Source organism: Gymnogyps californianus, chromosome 3, assembly GCF_018139145.2.
Source record: "Gymnogyps californianus isolate 813 chromosome 3, ASM1813914v2, whole genome shotgun sequence".
NCBI lineage: Eukaryota > Metazoa > Chordata > Aves > Accipitriformes > Cathartidae > Gymnogyps > Gymnogyps californianus.
In genome coordinates, this window is record NC_059473.1 from 62,695 (window position 1) to 83,202 (window position 20,508).

Genomic DNA, 20,508 nt, shown 5'->3' on the forward strand with positions numbered 1-20,508 from the left:
TGGACCACATCAACAGGGAAAACTCTTTGCTAAACATTTTCTCTGCAAACCTTTACTTCATAAGCTAATCTCCTCTTCCACTCAGCATCCCTATGGCAACATAGCTTATATTAATAATTAGCTTACATCAATTATTCATACCATGGTGAACTCCTACAAGCACAAAAGAAACTGGGGACTCTTCAGCCTGGCCACTGCACCAGCACCCTGATGGTGGGGCAGGACCAGAGCCTAGAGCAGGCAGATGTACTAGGGGAGCACAGGGACTGAGAGCGGAAAAACCAGAGACTCTCACTGCAGGTTCACACATTTACACAAGCTAGCAGTGGACATTCCTGCTACTAGTGGTGACTCGTTAAAGTTTCATTAAACCTCATGCCCTTTCCAGGTTCTTTGCCTGTTCTTACCTGTTTCTCTTAGACCACAGTCTCTTTCTTCCCCCCTCTCTTTTTTTTTTTTTTTTTTTTTAAATTGCAGACTATTTCTAAGGCTTGGGATTTACACACACACACACTCCCCTCCAAACAAGCATCACCTACTTCTGTTTTCTTGCTTGCGCTTTACACTCATTTATTTTATCTTTGTGTTCAGCCATTTTTCCTTTTGGGTCTTCATACCTCTCTTTCCCATACAAACATGGCCCTCACACTCCTCCTCTTAGGGTGCCTTTGCTTCATATGTAGTGTTTATTCTGTGTTTGTCTGGCGTGCAATTCCCAAACGGCCAACTCTGTTGGGAGCTCCCATCTCCCCCACCCTAATTCTGCTGGGGCTTCTGTAGCTTCTCTTGCTATTTCCCGCTCCCGAGACCCTGACGGAGGTGGCAGCGCCGTGCCCTGCTTCATTCCCGGATGCTTTAAACGCATCTGGGCCCTCTCTCACAACGGAGACTGCGAAAGCTGCTGGAAGGGAGAAAGAGTGAACGCGAGGAGCAGCATTTGCCCTCCAATTTTCTGGATTTCCCTGTGGCCACCAGTAAAGGCATAACCAGTCTGATACGTGTGCTTGATGGCCTGTCACGCCGCGTGACGGGTGAATCCAGCTTCCCGCCAGACCAGGGCCACCAATTATACATAGCAAGTGGCAACATTTCAAACGACTGATCCTTATCTGTGGCACTTGGTAGAGCCACGCAGTCACCACTGACAGCACCACCAAACCCAGTCAGCAAAGCAGGAGCGTCACCCCTCCCTGCAGTGACAGAAGCTGCCTCTCCCTGCCATCAAAGCCATCCCCACGGCTCGTGGGGCAGAAGTATTTTTCCACCAAGAAAAATGCACAGATCTCACCCATGGGTATGTTAGCTAGTTAAATTTCTAGACAGTACTTACAGTTCCTTGCTAGCTTCACTGATGATGTTTGGTTTGGGGTTTTTTTTTGGGGGGGACACAATTCAGCTTACTTTATTTCTACTGCCTGTTCGGTTTTTTAAATAGCAAAAACACCAACGGCTTTGCTTGTAAGCGGAACACCTCTGCAGCTTGCATTCCAACCGCCTGGTCTCGTTTAAGTCAAAATTAAAGCAGTCAGCGCTGCCAAACATTACGTTAAGCGAGAAAACTCTCTATCCCCGTGAAATTTTAACTCCCACAGGCTTCCCCTGGAAGTTCTGCACATGAATAGTTAGCATCAGCCATCTTTCTTCTCAATAAAGCAGGGCCACCACCACATCTGGTCACAGGAGGCTCAATAAAGCGTAAAGAATTCAGCACGGATCCTCAGAGCCCTTGGTCTGACAACGAGAGAGCACCTAGCCTGGGATGGGAGACTGGAAAACTGAGCACGCTTCTGCGACTGATCCCCGATGGGCTGCAGGCTGGAGCCGGTTCAGCTGCTGCCTGCAGTATGGCTATGGAGGGAGCTGCAGCAGCAGCAGTCCCTCCCCAGAGGCTACAGGAACTGGATGCTGCCAGGAGGGAAAAATTCCTCCACAGAGCCCCAGTCCTCGCTTGGGGCCAGGCTTGTTATCTGTAGGCAAGAAGTGGAAGCCTCAAGTCTTCTGCCCTCAACCATTAGTAAGTTAGTGCCACTCCCACAGCTTCCCGTACAGACGGATCGCACAGATTTTTTACGGTTATGCAAGATGGCGAGGAGGCATTCTTTCCTATTTGCAATTCGTCACAGGCTCCAAAAGCAGCGCCTGGCAATTGCTTTGAAATTTACTCGATCACATTCCACAATTTCTCTGGGAACTTAAACCGATTTGAAGCAGCACAGGGGAAGAGAGCAGATAACTCACGTGGCTGTGCTCAAAGCTCCGCACAGGGTCCAAGGATTTATTGCTGAAGGCTGTTCCTAATGCTTTCTGTGCTGTTAACGCGATCAGGTAAATAAAAATAGGACAGGATATTTAGTAAAGCATCCTTCAGTGCTCTTCAGTGACTATATTACAGCTAACAGGAGACACGTGAAATAAAGGACATATAGCTGTGATTCCAAAGATTAAAGATACTAACTGCCTCGGCTTGGTAAGGGTAGACCGAGAGAAACTGTCATTTTAATGCAGCATGTTTGCACAGAACTAGCCAGCAAACAAGGAAGTGACTAAGATGTGACAGTGTGTCCAAGGTTTTTGTTGTTGTTGTTTTAAAAAACAAACCAAAAAACACAACCAAAAAAACCACCACACCAAACAAACCCAAAACAACACACAACCTTTTCTTCTCCCTTACGAATTCTTGGCACAGACATAAGAACCACACAGTTCTGCCCTCAAATTAAAAAGTGGCACATTCTAGCAAGCCGATGAGGCCAACAACATAGCAAGATTGATAAGGACTGGACTTTTTTTTTTTTTTTAACAGTCAATAACACCCCCGATATGTATCCTAATTAATATACAACCTATATAAATATTTATTTTATTATTAAAGCCTGGAAGGACAGCATTTCTTGTGATCTGGGTCTTAGACCAATATTCAGTGTCACAAGACACCTATGTAAGCATGTTTGGGATCAGACCATCCAACTATTTACCCTTTCCTCTGAACTGCCGTAACCGGCCCCTTTCAGAGAAAGGTGTTTCTGGACATGGTCCCACAAAACAATTCCCAGCCAGCAGCAGCTTTCACTGTTTAACTTCTCAGGGCCACAAAAAAGTAGAGGAGGGTCTCCCAGGCAAATTAGCGTCTAAGTTGTGAATTGAGGACTGATCCTTTGTGTTGACATCTCTGTATGTTTTTCGGATCCAAATCAGCAACAGAATTCCCTGTTTACTTCAGCATATCCAGTGTTTTCAAAGGTCCTCCCAGGATGCTTGATACTCCAAAACAGACACTCTTCAGATCTCTTTTTTTTTTTTTTTTAAATTGACTATCATTGGAGCTAAGCGCCATGTAGCGTTCCTGAAATGACACTTATAATTAGCCTCTAGCCTCAAAATGGGAACTGGAAATGCTTTGATAAATGAATTGCAAAGGCCAGCCAGTTAGTTTCGTTGTGACTTGTGGAAACACATCTGTATCCTGTGCTGACAGGCTATTTTGTTTTGCTGCAAACCACACGAGTCTGCATCTAGAGAGGACAACATATGAGTCATCACCAGTGTCCTTACACAGCCTCTTTGCAACCCTCGCCGCCTGAAATCGCAGGTGCTCTCTCACCTTTTCCGGGCTGTCAGTCTACCTGTTACCAACTGTTGTTGCTCCACTGAGGTTACCTGTCCCATTCCAGTCCCTGGATTTACACACAAGCCCTGTTTATCATCTACGATGGCCAAACCATTCATCGGTAAAAGAAGGGCTCAGTAAGGGACTGAGCGAGCCTGGGAACCATCACAAAAAGGCGCAGTCCTGCACAAGTAACATTGCCTGGGAGGCTGAAAGCAGAAGGTTGCTTTGGAACTCCACGGCATGCACGTGCAGGACACCTGACTACACTGCATTTGCTTTGTTTTGGATTTTCCTAACGTCTTGCATGTTCGTAGACTGGCATGACTGATACAGATCTATTTGAAGACAGCTCATGTCAGGATGGCCAAGCGTCCAGTTCTTGGTGGATGTCTACACTGACACACACCTAGTCTACGGTGCAGACGAGGGCATCTCCTCCGAAGGAGCGAGACTTGAAAGCAAGACCCCACACAACCCACATTCCCTGATAATCTGCACGACCCTGAACACAGAGGTAGGACTGAGGCGGGTGATGGATAGGCAGCGGTGGCAGAAGTTGAGCAACTAGGGAACAAAGGTCTCCAGGGTAAACGTCCCCTCATTTTACCTACATAAAGCACACCAATGATTCACAGAACTATCTGTGCTAGGTTTGTTCCGCTTTAATCAACTGTGGGTTAATTAAAACTCACGCTATGGCTGTGTGGTAAACACATCTTCTCTTAAAGAAGTAGTAATAAAGGAGCAGGGAACAAGTCACAAAGCAAATCAAAGGGATGGTCGGGAAAGGGAGAACCAAATCCTCTGCCTCTGGCTCAGCGCTTCTACCACTGCTTCTTACTTGCCCTATCCCCCCCCGCTCGCCTAGGGAAAGGAGGAGTGCTGGGGGACATGGCGGTCGGCCTCAACTCAATATGAAAAGATACTAGGACGAACGACAGAGTAAGGGGCCAGGACACCAAAACAAATGTACGGGCACCTAAAAAGTAACACAGTGCTAAGAAACAGCCAACATGAGTTTTTCAAGAAGAAAGTGACATACCATTCTAATTCCTTTGAGAGGATAATTGGGTCAGTGAAGAAGAGGGGAGCAGGGGGTGGGCTGTATCTTAACCTTTTTAAGACCCATAACCCTATTCCATGCAACTTTCCTACAAGCAAACAAGGGAAATACTGTCTTGCTGTAATTACCATACGGTGGGTGCATGAACGGGTGCATAAAATACTGCACTGAGAGCCCAATGATCAACGGCTGACTGCCAAACAAGACAGATATTTGAAAAGAGGTACCATGGGGGTCAGCCCTGGGCTTTAGTCTATTTAGTATTTTCATTAAAAATGTGGATGATAAAGCAGAGACTTCACACACAAAATCTGCATCATGGCAGGGGTGGGAGAAGGGCATCACCAGCCCTTTGCAGACCAGGTTTGAAGTTATCTTCACAAGTGGGAAACAGCCCTAAAGCGAAAGCTAACACGATAAAACCCTCATAAGAACAGAAGTAAAGCATTGCCTCTCAGCAGGAAGAGCACAAAGGCAAAAGCGCTGCTCAGAGAAGCCTCCCTCAGAGCGGCTGGCACACCGGCTCCCATGGGGAACGGGCTGTGCTCCCCCGTACAGCCTCCAGCTCCGTCTGCCTGCGACTCCTCCGTACGGACCCAAGTCCCCGCGACAAGGCATGTCCTGCCCGTACGGGGCCAACACATTCTCTCCAAGCCTCTTTCAACATTTAAAAATCCATTACGGATTAGAAACAGCAAAACAAACGAGAGGCAGTATTGTTCAAGCACCTTCCCGCGCTATCAGTTAATACCTTATTGCCAAATTATTTAAACCAGTCACTCTTCTTGGGCTAGGCCCAGATTTGGGCATTGAGGCTGAAGTTGTTCAAGGTGTTAGATCCCGCCTGGTGACCACCTGGCGAAGCGATGCCAGTCAACTTGACTCCCTTCTGTTCACAGCCAGGAAAAGAAGGAACACAAACAAAAACTCCCGAACATTTGCTATTCAAGCAGCTGTGGACTATCAGGGTCTCCTCTGACCAGTCCAGCTCTTTATTCTGTGGATACATATTCAGGTGTGAACAACTTCTAAAAAAAAAAAAAAAAACACCAAACCACAAACCAAACACTTTGCATTCGTCCTTAAACCAAAAAAAGCCGTGTGCCTTAGTCCTGATTCTATCCCAACGCTAGGAATCCCATTGTTTCAGGAAGGGTTAACAGCCTACAGAGCTAAGATTAGGAGGCACCTGTCAGGAATAATTAGAAACGCTGACGCACATTCTCCCGATGATTTGGCAGCAGTTAAACAATTTGATATGCCCCCTGTCTGGGAAACGTAAAAGATCTCCCACGGGAGTCTTCTGCTTGCAAGGGTCTGGGAAGTCCGTGATGCAGTCCCACAAGAAAAGCTACACGATTCACCAAGATCATTACACAGACACGGGAGAAAGCCCCAAACACCAAGGGCTTCACTAAGGCCGGAGGGGTGCTGCTCCAGCACGTACCGAAATTCAGGAGACAACAGCGGGATAAGGCGAAGCCTGGCTGCCCCAGAACGGGCGACCGGCAGCAGCAGCAGCAGCAGCTCTGCTGGGTGGGAGAGGGAGGCGAGGACTGGCCCCAGCTCCTCTCCACAGAGGCAGGACTGGCCCCGGGAGCCGAGAGGCCCCAATATTTTCTGCCACGGGCTCCCTCCCTGCCTCGCCGGCACCAGCAGCGGGCTCCGAGTCGCAGGGTGAAGCTGCTGTTACACAAGCGTGCCGGGCACCTCTTCCTGCGAGTCCTCGGCAGGGCACGGCCGCCGTGGCCTGCTCTAACGCGGCAGTCACCGTGCCTGACCGGAGCCTCCGAGCCCTGACGCTGACTCGCCACCGCCGTGGGACGGTACGTGATGAACAGAAAGGAGTGTTCTCCCAGCAGCACACATCCAGCCCTAGGCTGACACGTCGAGAGGAAAAACCTGCACCATGAAAGCGTAAACTGACAAGAGAGGAGAAACGACTACTCACAAAGTTAAAATTCGGGCTGCAGTTCCGTACTGAAATAGTCAAGCAAAACCGTGGGTAATAGGCAGGGCTACCTCATAAAAAGTTCTCTATAGGGATGACTAAATCTTGCTGTCACATAGTTATCTGCTTAGATCAGCAACATCTGATGCTCCTGATCCACTGTGGTTGTTTGCAGGCTCGAGCCATAGGCAGTAGATGATTCAAAAGCAAGTTCTTCCTTTGTTTAAACTATCCCGCTTTATAAATTAATCGCATTTAATCACATGGTCAAAGCCAGACATTCTGTCGCTGAAGAAAACCAATGTAGTTATTACATTTCATACCTTATGCAACTCCAAACTACTCAAACGTTTAAAAGCAGACAGCATTTTGCCAGTCTTCAGAGACCCACAGTCCGATTTAACCACACCCTTACAATTAAAAGTACAAGTCAAACCAAGCTTTCACAAAATTACAAGCAAACTAGATCTGCATTTCTTTGCCAGCTATCCAGTCCTCTGCAGAAACCCGGGCGAAAATGCGCTTGCACCACTGCTCAATTTGCCGTTTTTTCTTCCACGTAACACCCACATAATACTCTTTATTATTCTAGTGAGACCATTACACATCTCTGAAAGAGTCTCGATTTCGAGGACACCCTTTGTAGTGTTGTATTTGCTTTAGCAGTGCTTGTTACTTTTGCTTGACTTTGTGTAAATGAAGTTGAGGTTACTTGAGAATACTTCCTCTCGGTCAAGGACCGACAGAAACGTCAACATAAAATCACCCTCTAGTCCCAGAGAAAGAACTATCTGCCAATTTTGCACCGGGCCAACTGTTGGGACACTGGGGTACGTGAAAAAAAACAAGCAAATTAGGACTGAAGTGAGCTCACAAGGAAAGTATTCTGCCCTGAGGGATGTTTACCTCCTAAGTGTGGCTTATAGGCTCTTTTACAAAACACTGCTCACACTCGGCAAGATAGAGGCACAGTGAGATTTTATGCAGCAACAATGATTTCACTTTTGTGGATACACAAGTCTCTCTCTGTTGTTAAAACATGTATTCAAACATATAGCTCATCTGCAACCATTTATAAACATGTACATGTAACAGAGAGGTATAGAAAACCTGAGATCAGCAGTCCCTTCTCTCTCTTGCACGCATTTGTTTGTTTGTTTTTTAAAACTCTTACATATCTTTTTATTCTGCTTCAAGTGTAGGGACAGTGCAGCTTTGCTAGGAGCGGATGAGAACATTTGGAAGAACGAGATTTATTTCAAAAGTAAGTTGCTATGAAAAGTCTCTCTGCTCTTAACTGTCACTGGTTTCGTGTAAATTCTAGTTTTATGGCTACAATCCATATGGTTAAAATTGGCACAGTTTTGGTCCAAGCACCAAGAACTATTTCAGCCCAGTCCAGGGAAAAACACGTGTATGCCAGAAAATAAAGGATTCTGTATTGTTAACAGCACAGCAGCTAAAAAAAAAAGAAGTAGTATCGCAAGTAAAAAGTCCACATGGCAGCTATTTTAAGGATAACTTTTTACGAACAGCTTTGTAGCATAGTTCTTCTGAGTTACCAGGGTGATTTGGGGCAGGGGGGTGGGGGGGGTTGTTTTGTTTTAAGACTCAAATACTCAATGGCTCGAACTCTGCTAGCAAAGTCAACCCCACCTTCCCAAACCGGCACAAAGACTATCGCTATACACACAGATGACACATTTTCACCCGCCCCCAAAACACAGGACAGTTTTTCTTACCTATTTGGTCCTCGGGAATCAGCGATTCGATGGGGGGATCAAGTTCGGAGCTTTGGGACAAGTAGTTCTTGACTTGGGTCATGAACTGCCGAATCGTTTGCAGCATATCAGTGCTCGAAACATGGCACTCCTTGTTTTCCTGGAGAAAGCTGACATAGTCCTGCACTAGGCATCCAAAATAAGTGCGTTTGTCCTGGGACATCTCTGCAATTTTCTTAATCATCCTCTTTTCAGGGGTCATGAAGGAACTGAAAACTCCACTGACTTTCCGTAGCTGAGATTTCACAATCTTGGGGAGAACAAACGAACTGTTTCTTTTCTTCTTGGGCTTCAAAGGGGGTGCCATGCTCTCTTGGTCGCTTTCCCCCTCAAAATCCTCCAGGCTGCTGTTCGTGTCCCCCTCATAGCCAAACAGCGGCATGCTCCGATCGAAGTCGAGCGAGTCAGACGAGGAGGTGGAAATGCTCATGTCGCTCAGTCTCTGCCTGCCTCCATTCCACGGTATGTGTGACTCAGAGCTGGTAGCTACCGTCTTTTTGGCAGCTGCTGGAGCCGGCTCAGGGAGGGTTTCACCTGGAACGCCGGCAGCTTCACACACAGGCGCCGAGCTGCGGCCAGGTCGAGTCACCGCTGCGGTCTTTGAGCTACCTTCCACCTCGGAGCAAACAGCCTGCTTCTTCAGCCGAGGAGGCGGAATAGGGGTTGGTTTATTCTGCAGCAAATCCAGGCCTCTCTCTTTCTTATGGTTGACTGTTTCCGGCATGCTCGCCTGCTTTATAGTCCTGGAAAGCTGTGGACTCGTGAGGATGCTATTAATAGAAGGAGGTGGCGGCCGGGGCGGGGGGGAGCGAGGCCTCGCTGTGCCATTCACGTCTTGAGTTTTCGGGCTCTGCCTTTTCAGACTTCCACTGACATCCTGGCTGTGCACTTTTAAGAAGAGGGGATTAATGAAACACAGCGCTCCGTTGGTCTGGCTGCACTCCAGCTCTGAAGGCGTTCTGGTTCGTATAGAATGCACTCCATTTATAAGGCAGAGCTGACGCGAGTCTTTACAAGCACTGTCCAAAGGCACAGGCCTACGGGGAGGTGAAGGATCCGGGGGGCTGCTGTTAGCCGGGGAGCTCCAAAAGTCTGAAAATCATCATTGCGTTAACATAAGAATGCAAAACAGCATGCGGATGGCTTTCAGAACATTCAGCTCAATACCACCAGTTTCAAGAATTAAGAAGTTTAGACAAGCTTTTATTAATTCAAGGGGGGGGGGGAAATTCCGAGTGAACCTCTTAAAGCACCACCAGACATAACTGCATGCTACACTCCTGGGGCTGCTCTTACTCATTTATAAATATCATGACCAATGCGTAGCTTCAAATCAGCCCACTGAACTCAGCTTAAAAATAAACTGAGAATCAAAGAAAGGAATGGAGACTGTGACACAGTAATTCTTCCCAACTTGGGACTGAAATGAACGTAAACCACTCACTAGCATCTCACTCAGGAGAAATAAGCCTAGATTCTCAGCTGGCATTAATAAGCTGACTCCATTAAAGGCAACAGTTCGGCTGGTTTACACCAACTGATGGCCACTGACGGCAACTCAACAGAAAGTTTGGTTTGGTTTCTTTTGAGAGTGAACAAATGAAACTACACATGAAAAGACAGCTCACATTTTGCTGTGGTGGGTGCACACATAATCTTTGGCCACGCAGACCAAATGCTTGCATCTCTTTAAGAGCACTGGCCTGCAGCCCTGCCTTTGCAATGGTGACACAGCTTGGCTGAGGTTTTAAACGCTCAGTAGCACGTAAATAGACCGAATGTGCAGTCCCGCACCAGCAGTGCGGAAAACCTGTGCTAAACCAGCAAATTTCAGCCGCAGCCTCTGCACTTGTCCCAGCAAAGTGTCAGCATGTTTGTGAAACTGAGTCAACAGTAAAGCCCATCAGCTCCTGAAAGTATGAAGACTGAAACCAGACAAGCCTGTGAGGACAGCAATCTGACTGAAATAAGGGAGGAATACCAGAGGAGGGAGATTTTGCTAAAATTTGCCAATCTTGACACGGCCCCTTTTCCTGTAGCGTCACGAGGCCTCGTTTGGGCTGTTGAGCAATGACGCCTGGGCCCAACGACATGAATGCCAAGCGCTCCGCAACAGGGTCCATGCCTCACAGCTCTGTCTTGCCTGCGGGGCAGAAGACAGGAAACGGCCCGTGGTGACAGGCCGCTGCCAGACAACGTATGTAGGCACAGACATATTTCTCTACATAGTCATGCAATGCTGCTGTTTTTCCCCCAGCTCCACGACTGCACATCCTGCCTGCAGATCCCTCAGCAGACCGGCCAGCGTGCCTGGCACGTGGGCCGCTGCAAACACGCACGATGTAAGCGCCGCTGCAGGTGAAACACACGAGAGACAGAGAGGGAATCTTACGTTCAGCACGTGAAACCTTACAGGTTGGCAACAGCCTCGAAACCTTTACCACCAGTTCTTCCTGATGTGGTTTGCTGGGCTACACGCCGTTGACCTGCCTTGTGCAGTTCCCCCTCTGAGCCTAGGGCACAACAGAGCTCTGACCGGAGCTACGACCCTCCGTGTTCAGACCAGGGTGTTCTGTGCCTACGTGTCGCTTAAGGAAAGCTCACGCCTAACAGGAAGGGCCCTTGGGAGTTTTTAGGCATCTCTCGGGTCCGCAGCGTTGAAGGGCTGACCTCCTGGTGTGCTCTTTTGCATGCGGACACCTAAAACTCCATCAAAACCTCAACTTTGTTGTCTGGTTTTTGCTCACAGAAATTGTGATCTTAATCTGGTGTATAGTAGGTAACTGATCCTAAATACACCAACCACACAGACACTGATCCATCAGTCTCCTCCTCAGCTTTCAAATGTATTAGCTTAAAGAAACAACACACACAATCTAGACAGAGACTGTTCAAGAGCAAGACTAACTCTGCAGCAAGTAGGCCACGGTGCTCTCAGGTACTGCGGACAAAGACAAAAACATTCACCTAATCAACAGTTCCATGTTTGCCTCTATTCCCACGAAAATCCATACTTTCACCTCATTACCTAGACTTGCAGATAAGCAGTGCAGAAGTCACTCATCTGCTCTCTAAAACAAATCCCTTAATTGCATTGCTACTGCAGCAAAACAAAACGCAAAGCAGCGCAATACTTCCCTGTGCATGGCTTTGCCGCAAAGCCCCACCAAATCGTTCTAGAGAGCCTCACGCTAACGCTCTGATTCAGCGAGGATCCGCTTCTAAATCAAAGACGATTCAAAAAAAAAAAAAAAATCTACTGGGACAAAGACTGCCGACAGTCAACCCTCCCTTCCCGCAAAAGGAAATGAGGCCATTCAGCACTTTGCAGGAGTTGCTCAACGATTCATCTGGGTGGAGCCCATGTTTCAAATCCCACCAGGCTTTGCGTCTCCTGCAAGCTCAAGGTACATTTTACCATGAGCCTGTACTTGGTTGTAGCAGTCAAGCGATGCAAGGATGTGTCCTTGCTTTTTCTTTCGTTATTTTAAAAATTTCACCGAACCAATGTGCATGGATACATTCTGCAGATCCTATGTATACACTCCTTTTATTAATACGCTACGGCATTGAGCCACTGATCTCAAAAATCACCATTCTAAGATCGCATGTCAATCTGAACAGAAGTTTTATTAACAGTGAACCTCAGCTCCTACACTCTCCTGGCAACTCCAGCAAATTATCAAGCTAGTGCCTGCTACGTGAGCCCGCAGCCAGCATTAGCCCCGGGAGGAGAAGCTACATCAAACCTCTGTCTGGGGATGGTAAGACTTGCTTTGCCCAAGGGCTGCTCAGAGAGGGGAGAGGAGAAGGAAGGAAGGAAACAGCACTAACAAAAATATCACAGAAGGCACAGAAGGAAGGAAGAGCACCAAGGTCACCATTTGGCAAGTACAAGGTTTGGCCTTCCCAGTAAGAGAAGCCGCTTTTCTAAATGAAATCTGTATCATCCCTGACCAATATGAACTACTTACTGATACAGACTATTTTTTCAAGACGACAGCAATGCTACAGGGAACGACACCTATGTAGAGAACTACTTACTCAGTCCAAGCTGAGCAATGTCTTCGAGTTCAGCTTCTGTCTTTGCTGCAGCAATAGCAAAAGGCAACTTCAGGGTGAATGGAAGGACATCCCTGTTGTCGAAGAGAAACACAGTTATGGTTTTCATAACAACATCCACAGTTTTCAAAGCATTTGTTTTCAACACTGGCAGTGGCCGAGCTCTGATTCTTATTTTCTTCTTGAGCTGTGGCAGGTAGCAAGAGCCTTAAACACACAGCGCACAGCGAAAATGTTACCAACCCCAGGGCTCCTTTACACTGGAAAGTGGTGTGAAGTGCAAATGACAGTCAAGTCCCCAGGACTCTCTTTAGGCTCATTTCCACAGAGCCGTCCAATATTTTCTCCCATTACAGCCAAAGCTTTTACACCTGGTCTTTTACAAGCACACCAGTGAGATGCAAAAGTGTTACCTGCCCTTAACCCTTCAACGAAGCTTATTTTCTGAATACGCGGTTGGCTGCTATCAAAGTTGAATTCCAGTTCTCCAAACAAAAATTGAAATGAGTACTTGGGCAGATACCCTAAAAATTTCTAAGCTAGGATGTTTTGGTGCTACTCTGTCCTAGGCTGGAAACACTTCATTTAAGAAAGTCTTTATAGTTTATTCTCATATGTGCTTTCTCTTCACTGCATCCTAGAAGTTCAATGGATGTGTACAAAGGGAGATGCATGAATGCATGAACAACAGCGTAAGCCAAATCCAGTGTAAAAAGCTTTTAGACAGAGATTTTAAGGGACAAAACTACTTAACCACATGTACATTGTATGAGTACTACCATCAACCAATACTATACCTCTTGCCTGCCCAATTGGTACCAATACACCCTCAAACAACAATGCATGCTAAACTGCAAAATCTGTAGTAGAAATACCTATGTAATTAAGAGTAAATGTGAACAAATGGAGCACAGGAATCCTACACACAACTGGTGTCAGCGTAATTTTTTTTTTTTTTTAAAAGGCTGTGAACGATACAACCACGTGTTGTAGCACCAACAGACAGTGGGGTTTTATCACATAAAATATTCTCTATATTATATGTTAACTTGTTGAAAAATGCCACTCAAATTCAAATCAAGCATACGTACGAGTGATACACTAGCTAAAAAGTACTCGAGAAGACACTTTCAACATCATACCACAGATAATCTAGAGCCTAGAACATCATCATGGACTCAATACAAAGACAGGTAACCCTTGATTCCTCATACAAACTGACTGGGTATCTATTGCAAGAAATTCCCTCTGGTTTTAGGAAATCCTCCTGGTTTTGCTGTGATGTACCAAATGGTACTCTCTCTTTCTCACGATAGCTACCTGTCTGCTTCCCTAAGAAGTCTATACGTTTTCCTCTTGCACCCCCAGCAATCCTACGCTGCTGCCTGAAGAGGACAAGGATGCCAGGTAGATGCTGCCGCTTAAGAAACATTAGGCAAACAAACAGAAACACTTATGTTTCTCCACTGAATGGGGAAACAAGCATCCACTTCCAAAAGCACACCCACAATCAAAGAGCAAGCTTCATTTACTGAAACCTCTGGACAGGTTTGCAGGTGAAGTCGTATTTATTACTGATATCTGTGGATAGGTTTGCAGCTAAAGTTGTGTTTAAGAAGATGCGCTAGGAAAGCTTTAACACCATGTCTAAGCTGCGATCGCCGCTCTTTTCACTTCCTTCCCCTTCCCCAAAGGGCAACAGGAAAAGGAACAGGACAACGACCAGGTGAAGAGCCTGGTTATGCAGCTGTGTTCGTGCTCCCTGAATGGGAGGCCTGACTGCATCAGGATACCAAATTCGCACTTGGCTGACTGAAATAGCATTAAGAAAATCAAAGGCACTTTGCAGAGAGGGACTCTCAGTTACGAGACTCACGAGCAAGGCAACAAGCTGCGGTGCGTTTGTGGGCTTACTTTTAGCAAATGCGAAGCAACTTGGAGCCTTCAGTGAAAGAAAAGGGATAAACTAATGCCAAGAAATCTACATTTGCTGCGTGCTCCCTGTAGGCACTTAGAGGGAATTTACCAGAGCCTGGCTAGCGCGCAGAACTGAAAGGGTGACAAGATAAGGAATCTCGCATCATTAAACTGCTTTTAAATGCAGTTTCAGCTTGTCTCTCATCTGAGTGCTGACCAATTACTTATGTGGTATAAACGCTTCTTTCATCACATGCATGTGCAGCTCAGCGAAATGGAGGCCTGTAACAAACAGGGTCTAGATGCTTCTCCACCACAAAAACAGTAAGCACAGCAACCTAAGCACATCCCTACTGAGCGTTTCCCACACCAGAAATCACTACCACGAGCACTAAGTGGCAACCTCATTGCAGTAGAAGGACCAAGACCATCAAAGTTGCCTCTCCCCGCTTCCTTCAGAAAATGTGCAGATGTGCAGTTTGGCCGTGTCCTGTCTGTGGATAAATGTAAGGCTTAAGCATCAGCCTGGAAGTTTTCACCAGTAAACTAAAGTCAAATTGAGAACAACTTAAAGGATAAAAACCTCCAGCTATTTCTTCTCTGCATACTACCTGGAAAACAAGTTGGGCAACCATAAACTGGAAAGTTGATGAGGCCATTTTTGTTGTTCACAATTTACATTCACATCTCTCAGCTGTCATATTCTGCAGTGTGATCCAACATTCTTCCATCATGCTCCAAAACTGCTTTTTACTAGCAATTCCAACAAACGGACATTGTAAGGTAGTTTATGGTGCTTATTAAACAAATTACAGAGCAGTTTAGCTGATATCTTGTAATACTTTCTTAAGTAAAGTTCAACTTGGCAACACCTCACCGTGGGTGGGTAACACCGCCAACCTTCCAATAATCAGTACCAAGTAAGACAGAGAGACTCGCTTCCAATTCTCATCTCTTATTTCTCCCATTACCTTCTAAGAATACCCAGGAATATTTGTAGATTGGCAACATAAATATCATGCTGAACCAAGTCCTTGAGAGTCTCTTTTTTTCAAGACAGTCTAGCAAATGCGACTCAGAACGTAACACCATCTTACCTGCTAATACAGTAGAAAGCAATGAGCCTGAATAAATCAGCAAAACTTATTCCAGACCCCTCCAAGGAAAACGCTGCGAAGAAAGTTACAAGAGGGAAAGAATCACACATCTATCCACCATTTCTTAGAAAAGCTTAATAAAACGCATCTCAGATTTTTGCATAAAATTAATAAGTTTGCACCATCAAACTAGCTACTTTGGTTTGGTTAAGAAAAAACAACCGTGTGGAGGAGTACATGTCTCTGCTAAAGGAGTTTTCAAGGACATACTGATAATCTTGGTGGTGGGTTTGTTTTTGTTTTCCAAACATACGGTCTAATTCCTGGGAAACTGATCAAGCGCGATTAGAATTGCACAACGTTTTGCTAACAGACAATAAATCAGTAACGGAGGCTTTCTTTGCCCAGTGTACTAATACACCTAATGTTAAATCTCTTATTTCCTCCTCTTGCATTCCATTCCACTCACTTGTCTTCTCCCCAGATGTGTTAGCACCTAATGCGAGATGATTAATTTTCATTCACTTCAAGAAAACCATTTAACCTGAAAACCCTTTAAAAAAAACCACTCAAGACAATTCTGCTTCGTGCCGTTGCCTTGCACAGTGGGGGAGGAAGACACAAGCAACGCCTTTCATTTTCTCCCACTGCATACCACCGCTTCTTATTGATATCAATACTTGTTCACAGTAATAACGACACAGAAGTGATTGCCACCTCACTTACATCAAGCTCTCCGATACCAGCGGCAAATCTCACCCCATGACTACAAAGATCAAGCAGAAGAAGCTCCTAGAGCGAAACGATCTACATCTTTCGCCTCTGGACGTGACTGAGGCCAGGACAGAAGGAAGAGCATTTACGAAATACAACGATAGCGTAAGACAGGTTCCTGAAGGACAGGAACGCCAGTCTCTCGCAGCCTCGGACAACTTCTACAAAGGGCTGAACACGAAGTCTGTGGTTGCTTCAGCCCATCCCCAAGTCAGAAAAGCCAGATCACGGGGGCGAGTCTCCGGCTGGTGTAGTGCGCACGCTGTCGCTGTTTCACCGGCGGAGGAATGCTTTTGAAATTCATCTCCCAAGGAGAGTACTTCCACTGCTGCAGACGCTTCACGACACCTGGGCTGAAACAAGGCAGACTCCTGGGCTTGGCGGGGAAAGCCGAAAGCCCCGCAGCAGCTTTGGATACCTCAGCAACGCCTCTCGGTGAGTAGCGAAGGCGTAATTCTGTCAGTACTGCATGCTGTAAGGCCAGCTCCCCCACGCCAAGGTTCCAGTGCTACTGACTATAAAGTCTGCACGTGAACCAGAGGAAAACTTCAGGCAGGTACTGATCTTTTATCCAACCTTTACGCTGAAGGTCAGGTCAACCTGGTCGTTTATGTGCCCGAAAAAAGGGATTTCTTTAGGAGAGATGCTAACAATGCAGACAGCAAGCACGCAGGTGATCTGGGGGCGGGCTAAGAGAAGATGAGTGTTCACATCCCTGACTACAATTAAAACCTCAGCTATGACTGGTGAGTAAAAACATCAGTAGATACTTCCCCCTTGTGGTAAAATTTTATTCATGAAAGACCACACATTACTATTTTATTTTCTAGATGGGAGAGAGGGAATTCATTAGTATAACACGGCTATAAACACAGCCTTAGACCACACTTAGATGAGCTATCATTGATAGCTTTCTCTTCTCTTTGCCATGCCTTGTTTGTAACTGGAACCAAAACCAGACACACAGAATTAACTTTTTGTTGCTGGCGGCAAGGAAGGGAGAGGTAAAAAGCAAAAACTCAACTAAAATCGTCTCAGTTTCCTAATAAAAATAGAACTTAACTACCGACTCTGCTTCAGGGAAGTTTAACTGAAATTGCTGCAGATTTTCTCCAGTTTTCACTTTCTTGTTAAAATGAACCATTTGCTCCACTTGCAGTTTTTGCACCACTTACACTCACCAGCTGCAGCTTCCTTTTTTCATTCCTCTATCTCAAACGTATTTTTCACCCCCTCCCTCTCAGGGGATGAGGGCAGTACTGTTTTGAAACTGACTGGAACTCTAACGTTTGCTCATTTCTATCAGAAAACAGGGAACAAATGTAGTTGGAATTAAAAAAGAAAAATCATTGATCTTGCATCAGAAACAGTTCCCAAAGGGTTAAAATCCATCTAGTTACTACATTAAAAAAACCAACACCACATCCAAATTTGTAGACAGAGCAAGCTCATGACAGAGTTGCATCCAAGAACAGTTCCCCAAGTAGAAGGAAATGCAAAGACATTTCGTTGACAGCAGACAGGATTATAGACTGTGTTTCTACAGAAAGAGGATAACTACCCATAATAATCAATGAATCCTGGATTCAGCAAGGTACATAAAAGAAATATTCCAGTTGTGTCCAGCACAGACTTAGGTGTCTCCATATACCTTCCCTTCTCCAGGATATGCCTGACCCCCTCGCAGAGCCCTCCTCAGAGACGGTGGTAGGCAGTCTGTGACGCTACTTGCATGGCTTGGGCAATCTGCTGCTGGGGGTTTCACCACTGCAGAGCGCTCCTGGCTCATGCAGGGTGACCAATAGCTGAAAAGTACGGAACTCACAACTTACTGTATGTGCTTTCTTTTATTGCAAATTCTTTCAGGCAGGACCCACAGTCACTGGGCAGACGCAGAGAGATGACTTTCTTCTGTAATCTTGCAGATTTCCTAACCAGAAATATCTGTTGCGGAGAAGGCAAAAGGACATGGTTTTAGCTTCATCACAGATCCCTTAATAGGGACAGATTATAGACAAAAGGAACCAGAACAGCTTCATGATCTCTGATCTATATAAAACGTCTCAGAATTTTACCCGGTCATTACTGTATCAGGTCCAACAGCTTGGTATGAAATGGCAGCACAACATTTAGAAAAGCGTCTCATCCTTGTCTGATACAAACACATGACACCAAGTCCATTATGCCCTGTCTCTGAGCTCTCCAGTTTAACACGCAGCAAATCCCAAGCCTTGAGTCAAGCTGCAGAGTCTGGAGGAGACTGATGGTGGAGGGCTCCTGTGTCCCACCAGCCCATGCATGCAATCCTTCTGCGCCAGGATGAAGGCAGCATTAGAAACACGCCATCAGCCTCATCCAAGCAGACAGGGCCTGGTTTCCATCATAGCAACTTTAATGCAGGCACCAGTGAAGCATAAAATGCTGACATTTCCCATTTATCTATTGCTTTCTCGTCATGGGGGAAATATATCTGTTACATACAACCCTGGTTAGTCACGGTCCAGCTTTGGAACTGTAATTGCAGCAGTTCTCAGTTCCTCTAGTTCTCAGCTCCAGAGGACCCCAAACCAGTCCCCCAACGCATCAGCCCAGGTAACAGGTCACACTCCAACTGGTCCAGCTGCCAAGCGCTCAGGAAGCCCTCACTTAGGTTATCCAAAGCACAGAAGAAACGGGGGTAGGATGTCGGTCGGTTCGTTGGGTTTTTTGTTTGTTTGGGTTTTTTGTTTGGTGGTGTTTGCCTTTTTTTTTAAAAACACTTACATGAAATAAATTGAAATGTAACTTCTTACCCCAGGAGGCTGGGCCTGCAGAATTTCCACGGCTTCAGCATCATTCAGACCAAGCTGCAGCCACACAGGGTGAGTATGGAGGAGCTTGTCCAATATGCTCAGCTTGTTGGATAGGCTGTCGTATCCAGAGTCCCGGGGGCAGCTTTTTACATCATTTTTCTCAGGAGAGACATTATCCATGTCCTTTACTAGACTGAAAAATTTTTAAAAACTTAAATTAGACATGCTAATCTCCTGTAAACAATCACTCAGTTCAGCAAACAGAGTTATCACAAAGCTAATGGCACTGCTGGCACCCTGGACTGGTATTTCTCCTACTGAGAATTCATATAATAAGTATACACAAAAATTCTCTTATCCATAAGATTTCTTTCTTTTACTTGTCCTCAGTTTAACAGCTAGCTTTAAGATAAGCCTTAGCATTCTTCCATTAGCTTGTTGAAATTCAGCAATCACTCCAGATACAGGTATCTATGCACACGTGATCGACTGAACATTTCACCTTTCTTTGTTACGTTCACGTTCGGAAAAACTTCTCTCCAAAGGTATTTACGCAATTCAGATATTTTTATTCCCAGATAGATCGCAAAAGCTGCAACCCACAGAAATCTTCCTCTGTCCTGCCTGCCAGAAAAATCTGTTCAATACTCTGACAGTGGAGCAACTCACTACCTGTTGGCGATCACTGCACCAAACACAAGCACGCTCTCTGTTTGCTTGCAGGGATTATTTTCACAACAGAAGCCCACAAACTAGCATCACTGCATCTTATCCCCAGACTACTGTCTCTGCTCCACCAGCCCTGGCATCTTCGCAGCTGCGTATCCATCTTTGTTCCCCTCTGCTAAGGAGTGGTCAGAGACCTCAGTCAGGAGAAAAGAAAAAGGAGAAAAAAAAGGAAAAAAAAAAAAAGAAAATAATAATTTAAAAAAAAAAGTTAAATCCCCAAATAACCCTCCCTAAGGCACAGCTTCATTAAGAAATCATCCTAAGCGGTAGTAATTTTTTTATGGTCCAGGCTCTAAATTCTGTCAATATTTACATTTTTGCCATTTTGCCATGAAAGGTCCTTACCTCACACTTTAGCACTACACTTCCCAGGATCAGAAGCACGTAAGGAATTGTATATTTATGTTCCTAATTCCCTTAGCTCTGGATCGACTCCTATGTGAGGAATAAAGGCTAAACTAAGTGTGAATGCGGCCCTAATGTAAGGTTAAAATCTGTTTGGGGCAGGGCAGCTAAAGTTACTGCTGAATTCAGTAATGAAGTACAGTTTTTGGAGGCTACAGATACTTGTTATGCATTAAAAATCCAAATAAACGGAATACTTTGAGAACTCCTTTTGTTATGCAAAGCTTCGCCATCATTCGTGTAACACAGAACACCCAGTACGATTGCGCGTGTGTTGCTGGTTCAAATTCCTCATTTTTGAGCTAAAAGTACATCCTGTGATTCTTC

The 20,508-nt window shown here is 45.7% G+C and overlaps 1 protein-coding gene across 4 annotated transcripts in view; it reads right to left on the reverse strand.

Moving 5' to 3' along the window:
- The window catches only part of RIN2 (Ras and Rab interactor 2), an 83,045-nt gene that overhangs the window by 10,642 nt on the left and 51,895 nt on the right, over positions 1 to 20,508 (reverse strand). For all 4 annotated transcript variants that reach the window (XM_050895010.1, XM_050895008.1, XM_050895009.1 and 1 more), the window contains 5 exons: positions 19,048 to 19,240; positions 18,088 to 18,199; positions 15,482 to 15,554; positions 12,450 to 12,541; positions 8,367 to 9,497 (listed from right to left, as the gene is read on the reverse strand). In XM_050895010.1, coding sequence (XP_050750967.1) covers positions 8,367 to 9,497; positions 12,450 to 12,541; positions 15,482 to 15,554; positions 18,088 to 18,199; positions 19,048 to 19,240 — 1,601 coding nt within the window. The remainder of the gene's footprint in view (positions 1 to 8,366; positions 9,498 to 12,449; positions 12,542 to 15,481; positions 15,555 to 18,087; positions 18,200 to 19,047; positions 19,241 to 20,508) is intronic.